The sequence below is a fragment of the Macadamia integrifolia genome, chromosome 14, assembly GCF_013358625.1.
Source record: "Macadamia integrifolia cultivar HAES 741 chromosome 14, SCU_Mint_v3, whole genome shotgun sequence".
Lineage (NCBI taxonomy): Eukaryota > Viridiplantae > Streptophyta > Magnoliopsida > Proteales > Proteaceae > Macadamia > Macadamia integrifolia.
In genome coordinates this window covers 32,371,010-32,391,926 of record NC_056570.1, presented here as the reverse complement: position 1 = coordinate 32,391,926, position 20,917 = coordinate 32,371,010, and the positions used below count along the sequence as shown (strand labels likewise).

The following is a 20,917-nucleotide window of genomic DNA, read 5'->3' as shown; positions in this document are numbered from 1 at the left end:
ACAGCAATATCACCTTTATTTGTATAAATCTGAAACACAAAACTTCTCCTCCATTCATTCGGCATTTTTCTTGTCCTGAAATCTTATTAAACAACTTAGTTGGCAAAGATATTCTACTGATCCCTATGTTCTTCCATAAATTTATTGGAATACTATCTGGACCTATTGATTTATCTATTTTCATTTTCTTTAAGGCTTCAGGGACCCTAATTTTTTGTATATATATTATTACAACCTTCTAAAATACTATTACTTGTCTACCTAAATAAATTCAATCCTAGTCAGAGATAATATTGCTAGCCCTAAAACACTAAAGTATGATTATGACCAGAGTTAGGAGAAAACAAGATAATCAAAACAAATGAATATTTAACCAAACCGCACCCATAACACCCCCCATATATATAGAATAACAAACAAAAGCCCCCATGTGGACCCCATAAAGTTTAATTTTGTCCTACACTTTGTACTCTGCACCAGCCATACATCGAAAATATTTTATTTTTGGTTAAGGACATTGAAAATACACCATACAGCTATAAGGCGTACCCAAAGCATGAGGATCCCGCCACTGTGGGGTCGGGGGAGGGTCATAATGTACGCAGCAACCTTATCGTTGCGCCAAGGTCTGCCCTCTGAAAATACACTATACAGCTATATAACCATTTTTCCAGCTAAGCATAATGCTCCCATGAATTCCAAATGCATTTTTACTTTTCCATCATTAATAGAAAATTATAGTCACTCATTCAAATTAACGAAAGAAAGACAGTGTGCCAACCAACATAAGCAAAAGTTCTTATCATGTTTATACCTCACAGAAGATAATATGAAGCTTAGGTTGATCCTCCGTGAAGCAGGAATGATACTTACAACCCTACATTTGACAACTTGACCAACATGATACATCGAACTTGCATCACATCCAAGTTCTAATCCAAGCTCATATCTGGTAATAGAAGCAAATCAATCAAAAAAAAATTAAACTCAACAATCAAATCCAAATATAATGTATCCAGACCATGAATATAATAACACGAAAAAGAATTAGTCAATCAACGTAATTAAAAAAATCCAAAAATAGAAAGACAGTTAAGATCTAGAAGCTGTCAACTTCCATTCCTTAAAATTAGACATTAGCTCTTACTATATGATCACTTAAGTAAATAATAATAAATTTTACTCCTCACAAGCACACATGAAAACAGAAACAAAAAAAGGATGTTCACTCAATAGCAATGCTTCCTAAGCACTATCGCTTCTAAATCTTTCAAAGAATTTTTGCTCCTTACTCCAATAGGGGCCAACCATAAAACCCGAAAAAGAATCCTCACTGATACCGATAACCAAATACCAACATTTTTTCACCAAATAATGTCGCAACCACATCTCAACTCCATCATCACCAAATCAGGTGGGGGGGACATAAAAGAGAAACCATGAAAAACATTCAGACACAACGGGTAAACACTTTCCTCTATACAGAAAACCCTTATCTCTACAGTAAGGAATATTATTTTAGCAAATCCATCACCTCCAAGCATTAAAATATAAAAAAATTGCTCACTTAACAAGCCCCCATGTCTGCATCTTCTGCTAACCTCAACTGTGGTCCCATCTAGCATTACAATACCTAAATGTCCATTCACTTTGAGTATAACCTGTAACTGTCTTCTGATAAGTTTATAGTCTGAAAAAGCTACAAAAGAAGAAGAGAAGGGTGAAGAACAGAAGATAAATTGCTGTAAAGAAAAGGAGCACCAAGATGCAATCACTAATGACAAAGAACAGATGGATATTAAGTCTGTGATCCAAGCAGGTTCTTTGACAAGAAGGTTTCAAACATGCTGAATTTATTGACTTTGCTTGGGCACTGCAACATCTAATCATTAGATTGGTTGCACGTATCTGTGTCGATCATTCGATTTTGTTAATCTATAATACTTAAGCTCGGGTCTTTTCCCATCGAGGGGGCATGCAAGAGCATTTTCATCTGCATTCCAAGGTACCGGTCTTTCAAAGATTAAATTTTCAACAAATTGGCTTTAATATTGCCATAGGGAACTACAACATCAATTTTAAGTAATGAAAGGTTTATCATTAAATTTCTTTTCACATCTAAACAGGTGGTCATATCAGGGTCACTTTCAATTTTGTTTTGGAAAATGTAATTTGAGTTCTAGTGGAATTAGGATTTAGGAAAGCTATGCAGTCTTCACATCAATTTGATAATTTGTCAAGTCAAAGAACAAGTAAATAGTTTGATAAGTCAAAGTCCTATTTCAATAATATTTCAAAAAAAAAAAAAAATCCTATCTGGAACAGGACTGGAGTATGGCCTTTTATATAGAGGCTGTGTGGTTTGTCTACATTGTTGGCTTTTGACAGCTTTGACTGTGATCTGCATCTTTCAAGGATTCATAAATTTTTGGCTCAAAACTTGCTCTCTAGAGTTTGCTTTTAGGATACAACTTTTTTCTTCTTGGCCAGGATCTAATCCACTGGATAAGCTACTTTCTTATTCTTGGAAGGATGAGTTGGGCTCTTGGTCGAGCTTCTTCCAAAGTGTGTTCCCTGGTCAGGCTTAGGTTTGGCTGGGTTTCCTGAAGTTTCAAGCCAGTCCAAAACTAATTGCATGGTATCTTTGTAGACTAGCAGGGCTGACAACCAGTCTAAGCTAACCCCTTTGAAATCGATTGTCGATATTTTAAAATCATAGTTGTCACGTGGTCTAGACCCAAAGCGTTGGAGGGGGCCTAGCACGCAAGGCAACACCAACAAGGCGACCAAGACATCTAAGGCTCCAACATAGGCGACCAGGGTCTCCAAGGCAACACCTTCATAACTATATTTAGAAATATAAATTTAAAAAAAAAATAAAAAAGAAGACAACTAGAGTAGAAAGAGTACTAATTGAATGACACCCAACATGAAACCCATAACTCCATAAGAAAATTAAGTACCAATCAAACACTATCTGATAACAGCTACAAAAGGAAAAAGGTACTGAAACAGAACCTAGCTCATCCCCTGATGAACCCTTGCTTGACTACCTCACCTGGAAACTCATTTGCTGCCAAACATTAGGAAGAAATAAGCATCAAATATGGGTAGGATCCACTTGATCATGTAAGAAAATCAACATGGCCTGGCATTCAACCAATAACTGCATTTGAGGCTGCCTCCACCAAACAGCAATACCCCTATGGAATATGGAGTATGGAAAATCTTCTCCCAAGAATATGAAATACAATGATCTAGATAAAATAGCTCTGCTTCAAAGAATCACCCCTCCACCGTCATGCTAGAAAACATTCCATCTCACCTCTCAAGTGCGGAGATCATCACATCCCAAAGACGCCCAGATTGCCCAGTAAACAACCATCACAATTAATCTTATTATCCCATCAGCAAAGAAGAGCAAAAATGAACCTACTGCCAGCTTGAAGTTGAAGAACATATGCCAACCAGCTTGATGGATTCCCACTGGGATCCAAGTGGAAAGATTACTCCTTTTTTTTTTCTTTTTTTTTTGGGGGGGTTGGGGGGGCGAGGGGAATGGGGTTAATGTACTGAGATAGCCTGACTTATAGTTTAACTGATCCAACTGGACTGAAATCAGTTTGGGGGTATCAAACAAGCTGCACCCCTAGTCTGAACTGATTCCAAATTCAAACATTCAAAACCTTACACGTAATGTAGGAGTAGGTTAAAAGTAATTAACCCCAACAGATTACAACTCCAAACAATAAAGCTTATGACCCAATACTACTCAAGAATACTTTAGAAACAAGGAAATAACAATCAGAAATAACCCCCACAAGATAATGGCAACCCAACAAAGAAAATCCCCAAAAAGAGACAATCGGCCAGGAGAGAGAAAACACCTGTGCAGGCCCAATAGAGAGAGTGGTGCAGCTTCAGCTGGGGAGCTCAGAATGAGCTGCACTATGGGGCGTAGGTAGTCCCTAGGGAGGATACAATACAAAAACCTAAAATTTTGAAGAACTTCTGACGGCTGGTTGATGAGATAATCACTTTCTTGAAAATCAGACCTAGGAGAGAGAAATTATCAGAATTCTGCAGTGGCAGCAGCTGGCAGCTTCGGACAGTCTTCTAAGGTGGATCAAGTGGTCCACTTATGGTGCAAAACAGATCCTCCAATAGTCCAGCAGAGAAACTTATCACAAAGGGGAGCTTCTTGCTGATCCATCTCAAGGAACAAAACTAAATTGTACAAAATTAATAAGGGCAGCAACAGTGAACAGAAATAGGTGATCGATTGCAGGAGTAAGAGAGTAATAACAAAGGGAAAGTGGGGGAGGAGTGGCTATCTCGGCCAGAGCTTCTCACCCACAGCTATCCCGGCTGTTCAATTGACTGTAATTTTCTTTTATTCAAATCTGAGAATTGAGAGTACATAAGCTCCTCTATATATAGAGGGCAGATTAGCAGTCATACCATAACCAGGAGCTAGACTCCAAGTAGGATTAGACGTTACATAATAGGAGTTGGACTCCAAATAGGAGTAGACTAGAACTTCAACATGGAGTAGGAAACTAACTAGTCATTCACTAATAGTGAAACCTAAACTGACTAAAAAACTGAAATAATAAAGGAAATAGACTCAAAACAAGACTCTAACTAAACTAATGAATTAAATCCCGTTTTTCCACTTTCTACCCATATTTTAAGCCCACTAAAGTGGCACATTACAACGAAAACTCATGGGATCAAAGGCCCAACACATACATAACCCAACCCAAAGCTTATTTGCAATAGAATAAGCCCATTAAGTGACTTATCTACATCAACACGTGTAAACTATCTTTGTTCCTCATGTAAGCAAGAATATGACAAATCATCAGAAACAACGATTAGCACTCCCGCACAAAAAGATTAATCTCCATTCTCTTTTTTTTGTCTTAAATTTTTTTCCATCTTACAAAATAAGTAGGTAATTTTAAAAGTTTACCACATTACCCCTTACATTTAAGAGGGTCCAGTTAATTAGTGGAATGGAAATTTTAGAACATGGAAGGGCTTTTTAATTCCTCAGCAACCCTCCTTGAAATTTGAGCCTTCTCAAAGAGGACACAGGTATTATAAAGTCAATAAATGCCACTGAAGCATTATTAATAAAGAAAAATTATCAGCCCCATAAGCAATATACCAAATAGCTAAAGCAAATTATCAATTCAGATTTAAGATATAGTGATATACAACTTATGTTTAGACTACAATGACATAATCAGAATAAGCACACTGGTTCTTGACAAGGCCATGGGCTTCTCATCAAGAGTATATCGTTTCTACTTTCTACAATACTCTGGAAGAATCAAAGACAGCAAAAGGAAACCTACCAAAGAATTTTTCCAAAGAGAAAAAAAAACATAGTTGTCACGGCCTCTAGGAGATCCCAGGCGTTGGAGGAGGGAAAATATCAAGTTGACACCAACAAGGTAGGGGTGTCAACGGTCTGGGTTGGTGCGGTTTCGGTCCGGTTCCACCGGTTTCGGTGTGACTTTGGAACTAACCGAAACCGCCCCATTAAGGAATTATCGGTTTCGGTCCGGTGTCGGCTTCGGTGCGGTTTGGGTTCGGGTTGTACCGGTTTGGATTTATCAGGTTCATTTCGGTTTGGATCGGTTTTTTAAACCGGTATGGACCATTAGCTTGGGCACTTGGGCTTGGGCGCTTGGGCACTTGGGCTTGGGCACTTGGGCTTGGGCACTTGGGTTTTGACAGGTTGAACTTGAATAGTTGATAAATGTTGGGCTTGGGCACTTGGGCTACTGTTGGTCCAGTTGGACACTTGGGGCCTTGGGCTTCTCCCACTTGAGAGTTGGCCCAGTTAGATTAATGAGTTTTAACTTTTAAGTCCGGTTTTATATCGGGCCGGTTTGGATCGGTTCCGGTTTCGGTGCATATTTCCGGTGTTTCCGGTGGCCCAATGGTCTAACCCGAACCGAACCGAGACCGGATTCAATTTTAAATACAAACCGAAACCGGCCCGATAAGCCACCGGTTCGGTTTGGATCGGGCTTAATCGGTTCGGTCCGGTCCGGTTTAGATATTGACACCCCTACAACAAGGCATCAAGGCACCCTTCCAGCAAAGGGTACGCCTTGACAACTATGACCAAAAGACTTACCTCCTTAATCAAAGCTCGATTGCAATAAAGCAAGAAGCTTTTAGAGTTTAGTCAAGAGGCATTTAAACTAAAAATTTTGAAGAAAAAATAAAGAGTATAAGCATAATTACACCATGTCCCCAATCAACCACCATAATGTCATAATGCCATAGATGTACTGAACTCAAACAAGAAATACTCAGAATCAGAAAAGAATTGCAGGTGAAGAACTAACCTAGGAGCAAATCCCTGCACCCCATTGTAAAATCTCACAAAGCATCCATGTTTCTCAATTTTTGTGATCCATCCATGAGTCACTAATCCATCAGTAGCATCAGCATATGAACTAAGGATACCAAGCTTTGACTTCACCTGAAAGAACACAATCAATATTCAATATTGTCTGAGAAGAATGACAAATGTTGCAAAACGGCTATGAACGAGTGAAGGTTACAAATTCAAGACTCCAGATACTATGTTACATAATTACATTACATTGAAGCTACATCATCAGAAATCTACTAAGCTTTTTCAATTTAAAAAAAAAAATTCACTTGAAAAGAAATTAAAAGTTATGAAAAAATCGAAGCGAGTATCACAAAGTAAAATAGAAAATGTGTCAGTATAATACTCAGAAGTACTTTATACATATCTACATACATATAAGCATGTATATCACCGCAAACATGCAGTCAGGATATCTTTCATTTGATTCCAGATTAGCAAAAACTAGTCAAAAACACAAAATACCCGCCCCGGGGGGGGGGGGGGGGAGGTAAAGAAAAGGGAAGACAAAACATACAAGTGTCTTCTTGTGTGTGACAGTAATTCTCTTTGACTTGCAACCAAGCACACGGAATACCAGTTCAGCTCCAATCTGTTTATTGACAAAGGAGAAAAAAAATCAGCATATACAAAATAAACCAAATGATTCACAAAAGAAGTAAGGGAACTGACTCAATGGGCAAGCGACAATAAAAAATAACCTTGAATTTTTTCCTAGGCTTTGCAATGTCAAATTCAGACATGTGTGGAAGAGGACAAAGCGCCTTTACAGCACTAGATAGCTGCACAATAGCACCAAAACTCTCGACAGCAATGACCTTCGCCTTGACCACCATACCAGGCTTGACATCTGAATGGGAGAAAACTGATCCCTCAAAAGCACTGGCCTACATTAAGAGAAGAAAACGACGACTCTGATTTTAACTTAACATACATGATCAAATAATAAATAAATAAACAAATTAAAAAGCATTCAATGATGAGAAGGATAAATACAAATTATCGTTTATACTATACATATGTAGAAAATTTTAAGGCACAGTTCAATTCAGTTCAGGAAGAAAATGTTCACAAGGTGGCATAAAACAACCTTTAGAACTCCCACAGCAATCCCTTCCAAATGCCTCAAACCATGAATTCGAACACGAACATTATTGCCTGCCTTAAATTTTTTCTCCAGTTTCTGAACTTTCTCATCAGCCACATCAAATATCTAAAAAACCATCATAAAAAACGGCAATCACCATAAAATGATAAATAAATAACAAGATATATAAGAAAAACAAATAGAAAATGCATGATGTAACCAATGAAAACAGCATTTACTAAATCAGAAGACTGAAGAGAAAACTTACACCAACATAAGCAGGAGTTGGCAGTGGAGCAGATGGAATTTCAAGCAGAAGACCCAGTCCTTTATCAACTCTAACTACTCTAGAACCATCATAAATATCTCCAATCTTGACATGCTAGAAATCAGATTCAAACAGTTAGACCAAAAAAAGACTGTCGAAATAAAAAGGAAAAAAAAAAAAAACTTTGATGAGTATCTGAGATATTGCCAATAACCATACATGATGGTCCTTTTTTTTCCAAAAAAATATCAATAAATAGCAATGCAAAGATCAACATATTAGCAACTTCTTTGACATGCAATGCCCATTACAACATTATAAACAGGCATGAGGTAATGATTCACACAAAAGCGACGAACTTACACAAGGAGGAGCTTTGTTATAAAGAAGGTGTGGGTTCATTGTCAGCCCAACAGCCCTGGTTGAGGGATCAATAAATAATATCCGAGCATTCACCTGACACAAAATCCCAAAAAAAAGTTATAAAAATAAAGGAACTTCAGAAGGTCTGATCATACATTAAATTAAAGCATATAAAAAATACAGGCCAAAAACACAAGCCATAAATCACACTTGAAATAAGACTCAATGTTAGAAAGTGTCTACTGTCTACTGTCTACTGTCTACTGTCTACTGTATACTGTCAACTGTCTACTGCCTAGAAATGCAAAAGCGTACTTCTAAACAATCTTCAAAAGCCAAAATAAAAAAAATAAAAAAAGAGAAAAGGATAGACCAATCAAATTTTTTGTTTATCAATGAACAGTTGAACACAAGTTATATGTGAAAAAGCATCTAAGAAGAGCTAGGGGAATATCTAAAGATCCAAATCAGATGGTCTGGATTTGTTCCAAAATAGCACAGAAAAAAAAAGGTTTCGACCAGATTCCGGAAATTTTAACCTAAATTTCAGTTTCAAACAAGGTTGAAACACGAGATTAAAACCTTGACCAGAGCTAGGGGACTATAGTAATATCATGGGCCTGTTACATAGGATAGTTTTTTAATCACAAATAGTCCTTTTAGTGTTGTTAGTTATATTATTTTAAATTTGGGGGGCCCATTGATGATAGCATGTAAAGGGGGATAATAGTTGTATTCTTATACATTACCTAGACTGTTCAACCAACACATACAACATTTGTGCAAATAACTCCAACATTTAAGTGAACAAAAATCAAGAATATATGGTAAAACAAGCACTTCTTGTTACAGGATTAACTAACACACACACACACATATCATAGTTGTCAAGGGGACACCTAGGCATCCAAGAGGCTTTGTCTGGATTGGCGCCTTGCTGGTGTTGCCTTAATTCCCCCCTCCCCGGACCGCCTTGGTTGGCCTAGGCGCCAAGACAACTTTGCATCATATATAATACGTAAAGGTTCATAACATGGGCAAGTTAATGAAAGTACCTTCTTATTTCGACTATAATTCTCGCTCCAATTTGTGGCTGGAAAAGAAGTTTGCATATGAAAAATATCAACCTGAAAATTATTGAAGAATGCTGAAGTATATCAGCTGTCTATTCAGGGTTTTAGGAATTAGGATATTCACCTACTACTGAATTACAGCAACGGAATAGCAAGCAGAACAGTAAACTTACAGTTCCAGTAAAATAAGTAAGAAATGACAGCATAATCCCATTTTCAAGAGTTGATTCTACACGGGCATTAACCATCATGCCTGGAACTAACAGATCAATTGAGATGCCCTTAAGATCCTTGGTCTGTAAGAATAATAAATTAAATACAATGTCAGAATAAGAAAGCAATTTGAGAGAGCAAAATCCACCCCATGCTTAAAGTATGCAAAGCCATGATACGACATAAATAGAGATAAACTAATACCAAGTAGAGACCATACCACACATTTAGACACCATATCAGGATCAGAACTCAAATAAACAACTCTACGGGCTTTATCGATACTTCTCACAACCCCTTGTAGAAGCTGCCCAGTAATCATCTTGGCATCACCACTGTCTGCAAAAATCAGTGTTACTAGAAAGACATAGCACAACATAGCAAAATAAAACCTAACCAGACATCTTGTACTTGAATGGTTTCCAAGCATAGTAATATAGATCAATGTTTTGCTACAACATGAGAGATCTTCCAAAGCAAATATTCAAGCCGGGAAATTACAGATTTTGGATCTTTCGGACCACAAATTGTCATTCACACACTCAACTGTGCAACAGATAACCAACTGCCAATTATCCCATGGATTCCCAAGCCCAAAACCAACCATCTTGGATGATGAAAATCTTCTGAAATATTGACTTCCATTATGCTCCCACAGATTGCAATAATGGATGGTTGAAACTATCAAATTTAGACAATATCTAAGGTGAGAGATACAACCACAGGTGTCATGGTGCCTTCAATCACCATAATTTATAGCCCAGACAAGATTTTCCGGGTATGTGACATCCTCTCTCCTCTTTCTCCCATCTTTCATCTCTCTTCTATCTACTATCATCTCTCTCACCCCATCTCTCATCTTTTCATCCCTTTTTTTAAATGGATCCATGTAGCCGACCCCATTAAGTTGGGATAAGGCTGAGTATGTTGTTGTTGTTGCTGTGTCATCCGTGGTTAAAAAGGTCAAGAAATAAAACAAAAGGTGTAGAATAATATTATATAAACTTATAAGGGTAAAGCTAAGAAATGCATGAGTTGTAACAGTGGGGGACCCAGGACTGGGCTTTTAGGTCTGGATACCTGGACACATAAGGTAACTGGGTCAGCTTGGGGCTCAAGACCCACCTTATAGGCTTGCAGCACCTTGACAACTGTGGAGTTAACACAGCAGTCACCAACTGAATGGTTGGTCCAGACCTTGATATCTACCAAATTTCCCGACACATAACTGATAACTTTTCTGGTCTATGGATTCTGACACTTATCTTCCCTTCCAAATATCTCATTTAGGAAAAAGGAGAAACAAAGAAACAGAATATAGACAACAGAATGACAGATCGACAGAAATATTAAATTGTTTCGTTTTCATGTACAGCTTTGCCATACCATTAATACAAAAAATAGGATTCCTTTTTTACCAATCAAAAAAGAATCCATTCCATTCATAAATGTTGTCTAAAGAAAAGTTATATGCCCAAAGTTGAACATAAAGACTGGGTGAAATTTACCAGTTTGGGCTTTTATTGGCAAAAACCCACTAAAAGAAGCAAATCCAAAATGAAGAATGCAACCATGGTCTTCAATGCTTTTGACATATGCTGACAAGATCTGCAAGGCACAGGAGACAGAGAGAGAGAGAGAGAGAGAGAGAGAGAGAGAGAGAGAGAGAGAGAGAGAGAGAACTGTCATTCTAATTTGCGCACTCCATTAAGAACAAAAAAGACATCATGCAACATCAAAGATAAGGAGAAAAGTCTGCAAGGCATGAAATGATGGGAAGGCCATATATTTCACTGCAAAGAAGCAAGCATAAACCATAGCCATGAAATCTGTTGATAGAAATTATGAAAAGACATGTTTGTACGGCAGAACAAGCACATTTCTTTCATTGAAAATAATCCATTTCCTTTAATACCTACCGTGCATGCAACAGTACAGCACTAGTCAAACAAATGCAATTATCCCCCCTCCCCTCTCCCCTCTCCCCTCTCCCCTCTCCCCTCTCCCCACGTCAACAAACAATATACAATTTGCAAACAGGTAGAAACTGAAATCATGGGAACAGCAAGGTTTAAAATATCATATCGCATTGATCCCTATCAATCAATATGTATCAGCATCAGGAGGCCTCGATACAATACAGAATTATAAACACAAACACAAAAAAAAAGGGGAGTATCTTCCCTGTATTGACCAAAAACGGGCCAATACAGTCTGATACAGTTTTATAGAAACCGATACGGATTGATACAGGTAAGATAAACTCTATAGCCTCCTCTAAACCTGCCAAACAGAAACCGTGAGTGAGATACGAAACCGAGAGCAATCGAAAGCTTTTGAAACTTTCATCTCTCTTCGATCCAAGTTACGGGAAAATTATCTAGCATTAAAAACAACACTAATCTTCACAGATTTGCAATACTCAAATCATGGATTGAGACGGATTTCAGTGAAAAAAGAGGTAAAGTTGCAGATCTCTTTTCTTTTCTTTTGTGTGTTACTAATCACTAAAATAAGTAACGATGACTCAAATCCTTGTAGCAAACTGATATATATTTACATAACTGCATAACAAGGTGCTTTATTCTTCAAAACTGTATTTTGCATGTATCCTAAGCACATCCATGTGTTTCTTGACCATTTCCATGTTATCTTTAGAGTACCTTGAGTCCCTCCGATATGATACCAAATACCGATACTTTAAAACTTGGGCAACAGTTCTAGTACTTATCCCCAATTTTGGAATGCAAAGTGGCAAACCAAAATGAAGAAAAGGACATCACACTGGCGAGCAAGCAGACTGCTTTCTAAGCATCCCTTTTGATTATGTGATAGAAAATGGGTGGCAGGTCATGAGACCCAGACCTCATCACGTTCAGGAGTTAGATAGGGGGCTACGCCAGACAAGTCTATGAATTCAATTTTGATGGAAGCAGTTTTGGTGATCCAGGCCCAACTGAATTTGAGGAGTTTTGAAGACTATACAGAAAATACACTCGGGGCATTTTCTTGTTCCATCGGAAGGGCACAATCCAATACAGCAGAAATCAAGGCTGTTATTGACGGTTTGTCGGCTAATATTATGCAGACATGAACCCATCTTATTGCAGAGGGCGAATCGGCTTTGGTTATACGATGGTTGTCCTTCTGACTTGGAGAACTAGCTAATTATGTAATCAGGGGAACACCTCATTTCCATGGTAGGCTAGAAACGCTTATTCATTGGCAGATGTTTTAACTTAAAAAATGAGGATACTTGAAAAATAATATATAACATGGTGAGGCAATATATGCACAACCAAGATCCAGTTTTGGGAAGTCACGTCAATTTTTATGCTAAAGGGTCCCTTTGTGAGACAGTATATGGCTATATGCACATTTTGACAGTTTTGTACACTCATGTATATCTCAACATGAAGTGAATCTTTCTTGGCCATGTGCCAATGAAATTTATTATTCTATCAACAAAATTTAAACAGAGAAGAATGATTCAACATCAATTATAAGAAATCAGACAGCACATATATCTAAATTCCAACTCCAAAAAGTTGATAAACGAATATGGAAACTTGAGAAGAGAAAATGGTTTATTGCTGTTAAATGCACTGCCAAATAGTCATAGCAAACACACCATAATTTGTGAAGAGCTGTTCATGCTTTAAGTCATAGTTGTCATGGCGTCTAGGTGACCCAAGGCATTGGAGGGGGCATGGACACAAGACGATATCAACAAGGGAACAAAAGTGCCTGCCTAGGCGACCAAGGCGCCTATGTGATGCATTGACAACTATGCTTTAAGTACATGATTTTAATGTGAGAAAGACATTTTTCTTTGTAAACTTATTTTCATTGAAGTACATAGATGAGAAAAAGATCAGTAAAAAATTAAGCAACTATTCTATTCTGGCAAGGAGAGAAAATTAAGAAATCATTCTTTGTGAACCACTCTTAATCGCTGCTGTTTCCTTTTTATCTTTCCTAAATTTCTTTCTTTCTTCGTTTTTCTAACCTCTATTGATCATTTGGGGGCCAGGTAGGGTTCGAGGGTTGGTGTTGCTTCTGTTCCAGGATCCGGATTAGTTATTGTCTTTGTTTCTCTTGAGTGTCCTTTGGCACTAGAATGAGGGATTTTTCCCCCCTTTTTTTTTCAATCTTGTGAGATGGAGGAAGTTGTCTTTTAGCCAGTTCTCCTTCTACTTGGGCTCTTGTTCTGGCCTTTTCCTTTGCAGAGACCATTAAAACTTACACAGATGGATAACAGAAAAAAGAAATGGAGACAGAGAGATCAGGTCTCCTTACACTAATAAATCATTAGTCTAGAATAAGATTTTGGAATCAAGGAAGGGAAAAGGAGTTCCCCTTGATCAAATCCTTACTTCGGGCCATTATGTAGGTCGGAAAAACCATATCATCATTCAAAAACAATAAGATTGACCACCCTCGAGTGTGGAGGCTTTCATTTGGGTTCTCGATAAAACATTCATGATTGTGGATAAATGCCAAAGCTGAGACATCCAGTAAGAAAATAAATGTTGGGTGAATATTTACTACATGGCGTCAAGAAAATGCTTCTCATTAATGGCTCAGATATATGCCATGTGGCAGCTACATTGGCATTCAAAGTTTGGGGACATGGTGTCAAATATCATCACTTATCAGTTTGAAAATTTCAGCCCAACAAGGAGATATGAAGGCCTGGAAATTGGTTGATAATTGAGCATTAGCAGCTACACTGGCAACTTCATTTCAGTTGTGAGTAATATACAAGGGTAAAAATCCTAACATATGGTAGAGATAGACCAGAAACTTGACACGTGGCTAACCCAATGGAAATCAGGAAAATCCAATTGTCAGTTTGAGCAAATGAGCACTGCACACAGCTAAAAAAGGCCAGATGCAGAGAAAAAAGCATGATTTAAAAGTATGGATCAGATCAGATCAGAATCAGATTTGGCTAGAAATTGAACATTATCAATCAGAATTGGCAAAAACCCTATGAATGGAACCCAGAAGAAAAAGAATAAGTTTCCATAGATCTTTGGTTTTTGGAGTTTTTTATTCAAAATTCTTGAAGATCTAACTACAGTAGGTAAGTTTCATTGATTTTCTGCACTTTGTGACTAACAGAAAGAGAAAATGGATAAAAAGAGAGATCTATGTGCATTCGTGGTTGCTTGCAAAAGAGGTTCTCAGAATCGGGATTAATCAGAATCAAGGCTGGTCTATTCCGATTATATTTTTTCAACCATGCATAACAGGACAACTTGATTTAATTGAAGTCTAGTAACCAAACAAACTACTCAATTTTCCCTTGCTGGAAGAGTAAATCCTCCATATTAACATCATTAGCCATTTCAGTTCTACTATTTTCAGACACTGAATTTTGCAAATACAAAAATTCTATATTTTTTCTGTACCTTCAGACCATATGTTAGCACTAGCTTTACTGATAATCCTGAAACATCCCTCATTTCAGACCCTTTGATCAGGCTAACAAGATGTGATTGCAATTTGCGAGAAAACTATGAAATTAGTCCTACACCATATGAGCAAGGAATCACAACAAACAAATGGTAACACACTTTGGTTTCTACTACAATTGCAGCAACATACCATCCCTTCCTGAACAGCATCAAACGTGAGGCCCTTATGCAACAAAGAAAGACGAAGAGAAAGCCAGATCTTTTTCTTCCCCTTATCCTCCATTTTGTCGTCATTGACTTGCAAGACTAAGCAGGACACAAGCTGCCCAATGTAAAATATGCTGGAAAGGTAATTACCATCGGTATCCTGCTAAAAAAGAAAAGAGAAACTTTTAGCATAGATCCAGGACTGTAACAAAAAAGAGTAAGTCCAACACAAAAATTGTACACTGAAAATATTTTCTTTTTTCTTTTTCTTTTTCTTTTTGGTAATGACACTGAAAATATTTTCAAGTGAACAGAAAATAAAAGAAGAAAAGTACAAAATATAGTGGGCCATGACCAAGGAAATATTAAAGAAAACAATTCATCAATGAACACCCATCACATAGTCCTTCAAACACAATATACCACCTTGACTTCATTCTCTGAAAAAAGATCAGATGCTTCACTTGCACGAACTACTCCTCGTAGCCCTCCTGGAAGACTGACTACAAGATCTGTCTGGTTAACTTCACATATGACTCCCCAAAGCTTCATTCCAGGAGAAACATTCTGTGGATTCACATAGAAACCAAAGTTTAAGTATGAAATCTCTTCATCTTCTGGAACCATCAAAATAATGAAGATTAATTTGGAGTAATTCGCATCAAACAAACAAACAAAGGATTTTCCTTTTTCTCTTTTTCCCACGATATCAAGAATAAATTCTGAGAAATAAGGTTGACCAATGCCAATGACAAACGCCAATGATTGACACAGAGCTTTGAAAGAGAGAAACAATACAAGTATATACAGAAAACACATGTAAAGTGGTAAAAATCAATAATCTACCGCAAGATATTCAGTCATAAGAATAAGTCAAACCAACCAAACTCAAACTTAATGAGAAATCAATCGTCTATCACACAAGGATGCAACAAAGAGTTTGACTTATGCATTATTTCAGATGTTAAATATTTCCGTTGTTGCATATTCAATATGAAACCAACGAATACACAACACAAGATATAATACATTAATGCTCAAATACCACGACAGAATCATAGTAAGCAGTTGCAATTCCTAATCAGATCCTCAAGGCTAACCCTCTAGCTCAAGGAACCCTCAAGAAAAGCAAGGGAAGCAATCAGCCAAGGTGGGCCGAGTATAGATTATTCCAACCCAAGTATGTAAAGCATCAGGCCACACCTGTTCTATGCTCCATGTGAGTTTTTTTTTCTATTATATAGTGTGGATTTTTTTTTTTTTTTTGGGTAGGAATATAGTGTGGAAGATTATATGTGCTAATAACATCTGAGCAACACAATATCATTTCTATATAGTTTGAGTGGACGTATCAGTCTTAACATAAGTCACCATGTGCGTTTGCATTTGAATACCTTCAAAGTGATCCTATTTGCAAATCTAGGTAGCTTCCCCGTAATACCAGCACCAAAAAGTGATCCCAAATCCTCCTCCGTTGCATAACTCTTTTTATGTTTTGTCTTCCTCGTCTTCTTCAACTCCCTCTCCTCTGCTTCGAATTCAGCATCAACTTCGGCGCGAACTTCATCCTCTTCCTGTCTACTGAGGACGCTCTTTCCGCCTACAAAACATCAATGGCTGAAGTTACAATCAAAATAATTTTCCTCAGTTCAGCAAGTTCGAGTCTTTCCCAAAGAATAACAGCTTCCAAGTCCAGTACTACCTCTAGGAAAGTCCGGAGCATCGTCTTCCATTACCACAGGTAAGACCTTCCGCCCAGTAGCCTCTTTTGACTCGTGGTTGGTCTTTGAGATTTTCTTGAAGCTCTGATGCTTTGGTCCGTCTCTGGGTTTCTTCTTCGGGGATTTATTGGGTCGTCCCGCCATTTTAGGGTTACGGGAAAGCTTCAGAAACTGACAATGCCGCAAGAGTGATTAAAATTCTAACTTTCTTCTGTGTTCTTTTTCATTGTAAATAGTAAAAGAACGGAAGCATGGTAATACAAAAGAAAGGAGTACCAACGAGTAGCAAGGACCGGCGGTGCTTCGTGGACAGCAACGGGGACGGCGGCAAACTTGTCCAACAGCTTTCCCTCTCTCTCTCTCTCTCTCGGCCTGTACGCAGTTGCTCGCACAGTCGACTCTTGAGTCTATACTTGTACTACGAAGGTCGAAGGGGAATAAAACTATCTAGATTTTGGTTGCAAGCCTAACTGAACCGGGAAACCCTAATGTTTTCGAAAAACAGGTTCAACCGGCTCAAAACTGGGGTTTAACGGTTGAAAATCAAACCAAAGTGGTTTAATTTTTTCTTCTTTTTTTTTTTTTCATTCTCATGGGGGTGTCTATTCACTCCTATGCTTACCTTACATATGCCCCCAACTTTCTTTCCTGACTCCCCAAAGAGAAAGAGGGAGGGGACAAAAATCAACCTCTCCTCCCCTGATACTCTAAAATACTCAAATTACCCTTCTTTTTCCATTTTTTTTTTTTTATAAACAAAATTGGAACAATGTTCTTCATCTATGTCTTCTTTCTCGGCAAAACGATATCCACCGTTACCGTAATGACCATCACTTTTAGTTTTGTTTTTTCCTCCTCTTCCTATTCCTTCCTACATAAATTTTGAAGTAGTCAACATCTAGTTGAGGTGAGGGATAAAACTTTTATCGATTCCTGGTGGTCTAGGATAAAGAGGTGAGGAATATTTGATTTACTATAACATAATAATATAAGGGCAAAGTTCGGATCGAACTTATGTTGATAGGGATGGCAATATCGGCATTTCCCAATGGGTTAGCATTGCTCTGTCTTTCCTTTGTCAATAAGGTTTGATGATGAAGAAAGTGATGAAGATTTATTATCTATATAACCAAACATTATACAAATAACAAGACATGTACCAAGAAAGAAGATTCATGCAAGACATGGTCATGTACACAAACTAACCTTTAGAATGACGTGAGTCTTCATTGAAGGAAAAATGACCACGAGTGACGTGGAGAAGGCCAAAGACGTAGCATGAGAATGCATCCTAGCATGAAGAATCAAATCGCAAGTAGATAAATAAATCAATCATTGGCTTATGTGTTTATCTCTTTCTTCAAACTTTTTTCTTTTCTCATTTATTGACAGTTCGACCTTACATATATATATATATATATTTTTTTTTTAAGTGGTTCTTTAGCCAACCTTTTTACACCTTATAGCCATCTTTTTATTGGGAAAAACATATGATATAATCTCTATGGAGTTAATATGGCATGTATTAAATAAGATAAATGTAATTAGTAAGTTTGTGGATATAATTAAATATATGTATGAGAGTACGATGATTAATGTGAGGACTCTGGGAGGTCAAGGTAACAAATGCATTAGGAATCGGCTTTAAGCCCTCTATATAGAAGATTTAACAATAGACATTCAAGATGATGTCTCTTGGTGCATATTTTTTGCCAATGATCTTGTCTTGGTGGATGAAACAATAGCTTGGATCAACGATAAGTGAAATTATGGAAATCTACTTTTGAACCGAGAGGTCTTAAGATAAATATAACAAAGATAAAGTAAATGGTGTGCAACTTTAAACGCACAAGGAGTGGTGAAATTTGAAGACAGATAGATACCGCAAAGTGACTATTTTATATATAAGGGATCAACCATAAACAATGAAGATAAATTCACGAGATATAATCGTTTTTCTTGTAGAATTGAAGTATGACAAATGAAATGGATAAATGCATCTATAGTGTTATGTGATCAACATATTCCTCTAAAGCTTGAATAGGATTTTATAGGACAACCATAAGATTGAATAGCTATATTGTATTGGGCAGAATGTTGGACAGTCAATAAACATGACATAGATGAGATGAGTGTAGAATAAATGAGGATGTTGAGATGAATCTATGACAAAACTATGAGGGATAAAGTTAGGAATAATTAGATTAGAGCTGACTTGAGAGTTGCCCTGATGCAGGACAATCTTCAAAAATGCCGTTTAAGATGCAATGACAACAGTCAACGGAGGCATCAAGAAGCCTTAGAAAGGAGGAGTTATAAAATGAAATGTGATAAAAGAGACAGGGGTAGGTTTAAAATGATCATAGGAGGAGTAAAAATGAAAGACATATGGAGTCTAGATATTGACTATAGTATAACCTCAAATGAAACCATTTGGAGGGCAAAGATGAATATAGCTTATCGCATTTATGTGGGATGTTCGTGAGATGTTTTTGATTAATTATTTTTACTTAACTTTTTTTATCCACTCACTCGTCCATGTTACCAACTCAATTTATTTGGGAAAAAGGCTGAGTTGTTGTTGGTTCTCTGTTAGGGAGCGTGCCTATGCCATCTCTCCCCGCGTCTCTCTTTCTCCTTAAAAACAATGGGGCCAAAATTATGTTCACACGGAGAGGAAGACATAGACTCATGAAAGCATTGGCGTAGGCCACACTCCTACACAAAGTTATTTTATCCCCCCTCATTGTTTTAATTGTGCTCGACACTTTGTATGCTTATATCCCCTAAAATAATCCCTCTTACCCCCTCCCATCATAGCCACCCATTGGTTAAGCCGCTAGCGGTGTGCCAATCTCCACCCTTTATTTTACTAAAAGTAGAGGTGTCAATTCTAGGCCTAACAGAGTATGACATGTTTTATGGCCTGACTTGGATTGGCCCGACACGTTTACAAGCTTGACTCGTGCCGATTAAGTGTCAGTCTTTTCTAGATTGTTGATGATTTAATAAATATATTAAAAATTATAAAATATAAGACAATCAAGACCCATTTAAGGCTCGAGTAAAGCCCGATTACGACCCAATTAACTTGGTTAGTAGAAGCCTGTTTAAAGTCCGAAGCTCGATTAAACCTGGCCTAGCGTGACTGATTCCTTACTCCAGGTAATTATATTGAAGCGCATAATTGGTTGAAGATCACAAGGCGGTTCAAATGAGAATACTCTTTTTTAGAATTTAGAATTTTTTATAATTGTTCGTTGGCTCCATCAGTAAAATAAAAAAGGTTGCTCCTTTGGAGAGAGTAATAACCAATAAAGGAATTTCATAATATCCCTTCTTGTATCTTCTTACTTTGCTTGCTACCTTGTAGACATAAACGAGACACATATACAAGCCAATAGGCCCGCCAAGCTTGGCTCGAATGAGCCCAATCAAGCTCGGCTGATCGACACCCCTACCTAAAAGGCAACGTGGCCATGCATAAGTGCGAGGGCCAATGAGAGTGCATGTGGACACATAAACATAGGCAGAATTTTCGTCTTTCATGCGGGTGGGGAGGTCATTTCGCCTCCCTTGTGTCTAGGTGTAGGAGCCACACTGCATTTCGAACTTATTTTCCCTTCCATATATTACATGGTTTTTTAGGTTTAGCCGTTTTAGAGTTGAGATCAAACATGTCTGGATTAAAACAAGGTGTCAACCGATTTGATTCGGTTCAATACAACATATACAAACATAAAGGAAATCATTTTTATAACTTCAAAATCAAAACCAAACCCAAATGGACTTAATTGGGTTTCTATTCGATTTATTTGGCTGATGCATTCTTTTAATAATTAAGTTCAAATTCAGTTTATGTGGAACTAACTTATTTAAACAAAGTTCAAAAGAAATTACAACCTCGCGAAGATACATGATCATAAGATGTTGAATCCATTACCGGAAACTAAACAAAAATACACATAATAAGTAATAACAATTCAGCAAAGAAACATGATTATAGGACTTAAAATGGTTTAAATTTAGAAAACTTAACAAAGTTACACATAATAGATAATAATAATTTCACACAATTCAGCAAACAAACATTATTATAGGATTTAAAATGGTTTAAATTTGGTTTGGTTCAGATATTGAAAAA

General features: G+C 37.4%; 1 protein-coding gene across 3 annotated transcripts in view; it reads right to left on the bottom strand.

The window, feature by feature from the left end:
- The window catches only part of LOC122061016 (rRNA biogenesis protein RRP5), a 50,331-nt gene extending 33,124 nt beyond the window's left edge, over positions 1–17,207 (bottom strand). The window contains exons 1-16 of one of the 3 annotated variants that reach the window (XM_042624168.1): positions 17,050–17,207; positions 16,755–16,944; positions 16,447–16,652; positions 15,479–15,619; positions 15,036–15,212; positions 10,931–11,030; positions 9,643–9,761; positions 9,383–9,505; positions 9,192–9,263; positions 8,137–8,229; positions 7,774–7,887; positions 7,509–7,631; positions 7,120–7,305; positions 6,936–7,010; positions 6,369–6,505; positions 815–949 (exon numbers count right to left, since the gene is read on the bottom strand). In XM_042624168.1, the coding sequence (XP_042480102.1) occupies positions 815–949; positions 6,369–6,505; positions 6,936–7,010; positions 7,120–7,305; positions 7,509–7,631; positions 7,774–7,887; positions 8,137–8,229; positions 9,192–9,263; positions 9,383–9,505; positions 9,643–9,761; positions 10,931–11,030; positions 15,036–15,212; positions 15,479–15,619; positions 16,447–16,652; positions 16,755–16,917 (1,964 nt within the window). In that variant the 5' untranslated portion in view covers positions 16,918–16,944; positions 17,050–17,207. Of the gene's footprint in view, positions 1–814; positions 950–6,368; positions 6,506–6,935; positions 7,011–7,119; positions 7,306–7,508; positions 7,632–7,773; positions 7,888–8,136; positions 8,230–9,191; positions 9,264–9,382; positions 9,506–9,642; positions 9,762–10,930; positions 11,031–15,035; positions 15,216–15,478; positions 15,620–16,446; positions 16,653–16,754 lie in introns of all 3 variants that reach the window. The other 2 variants (XM_042624167.1, XM_042624166.1) reach the window with 2 other exon arrangements.
- Between the last annotated feature and the right edge of the window lie 3,710 nt (positions 17,208–20,917).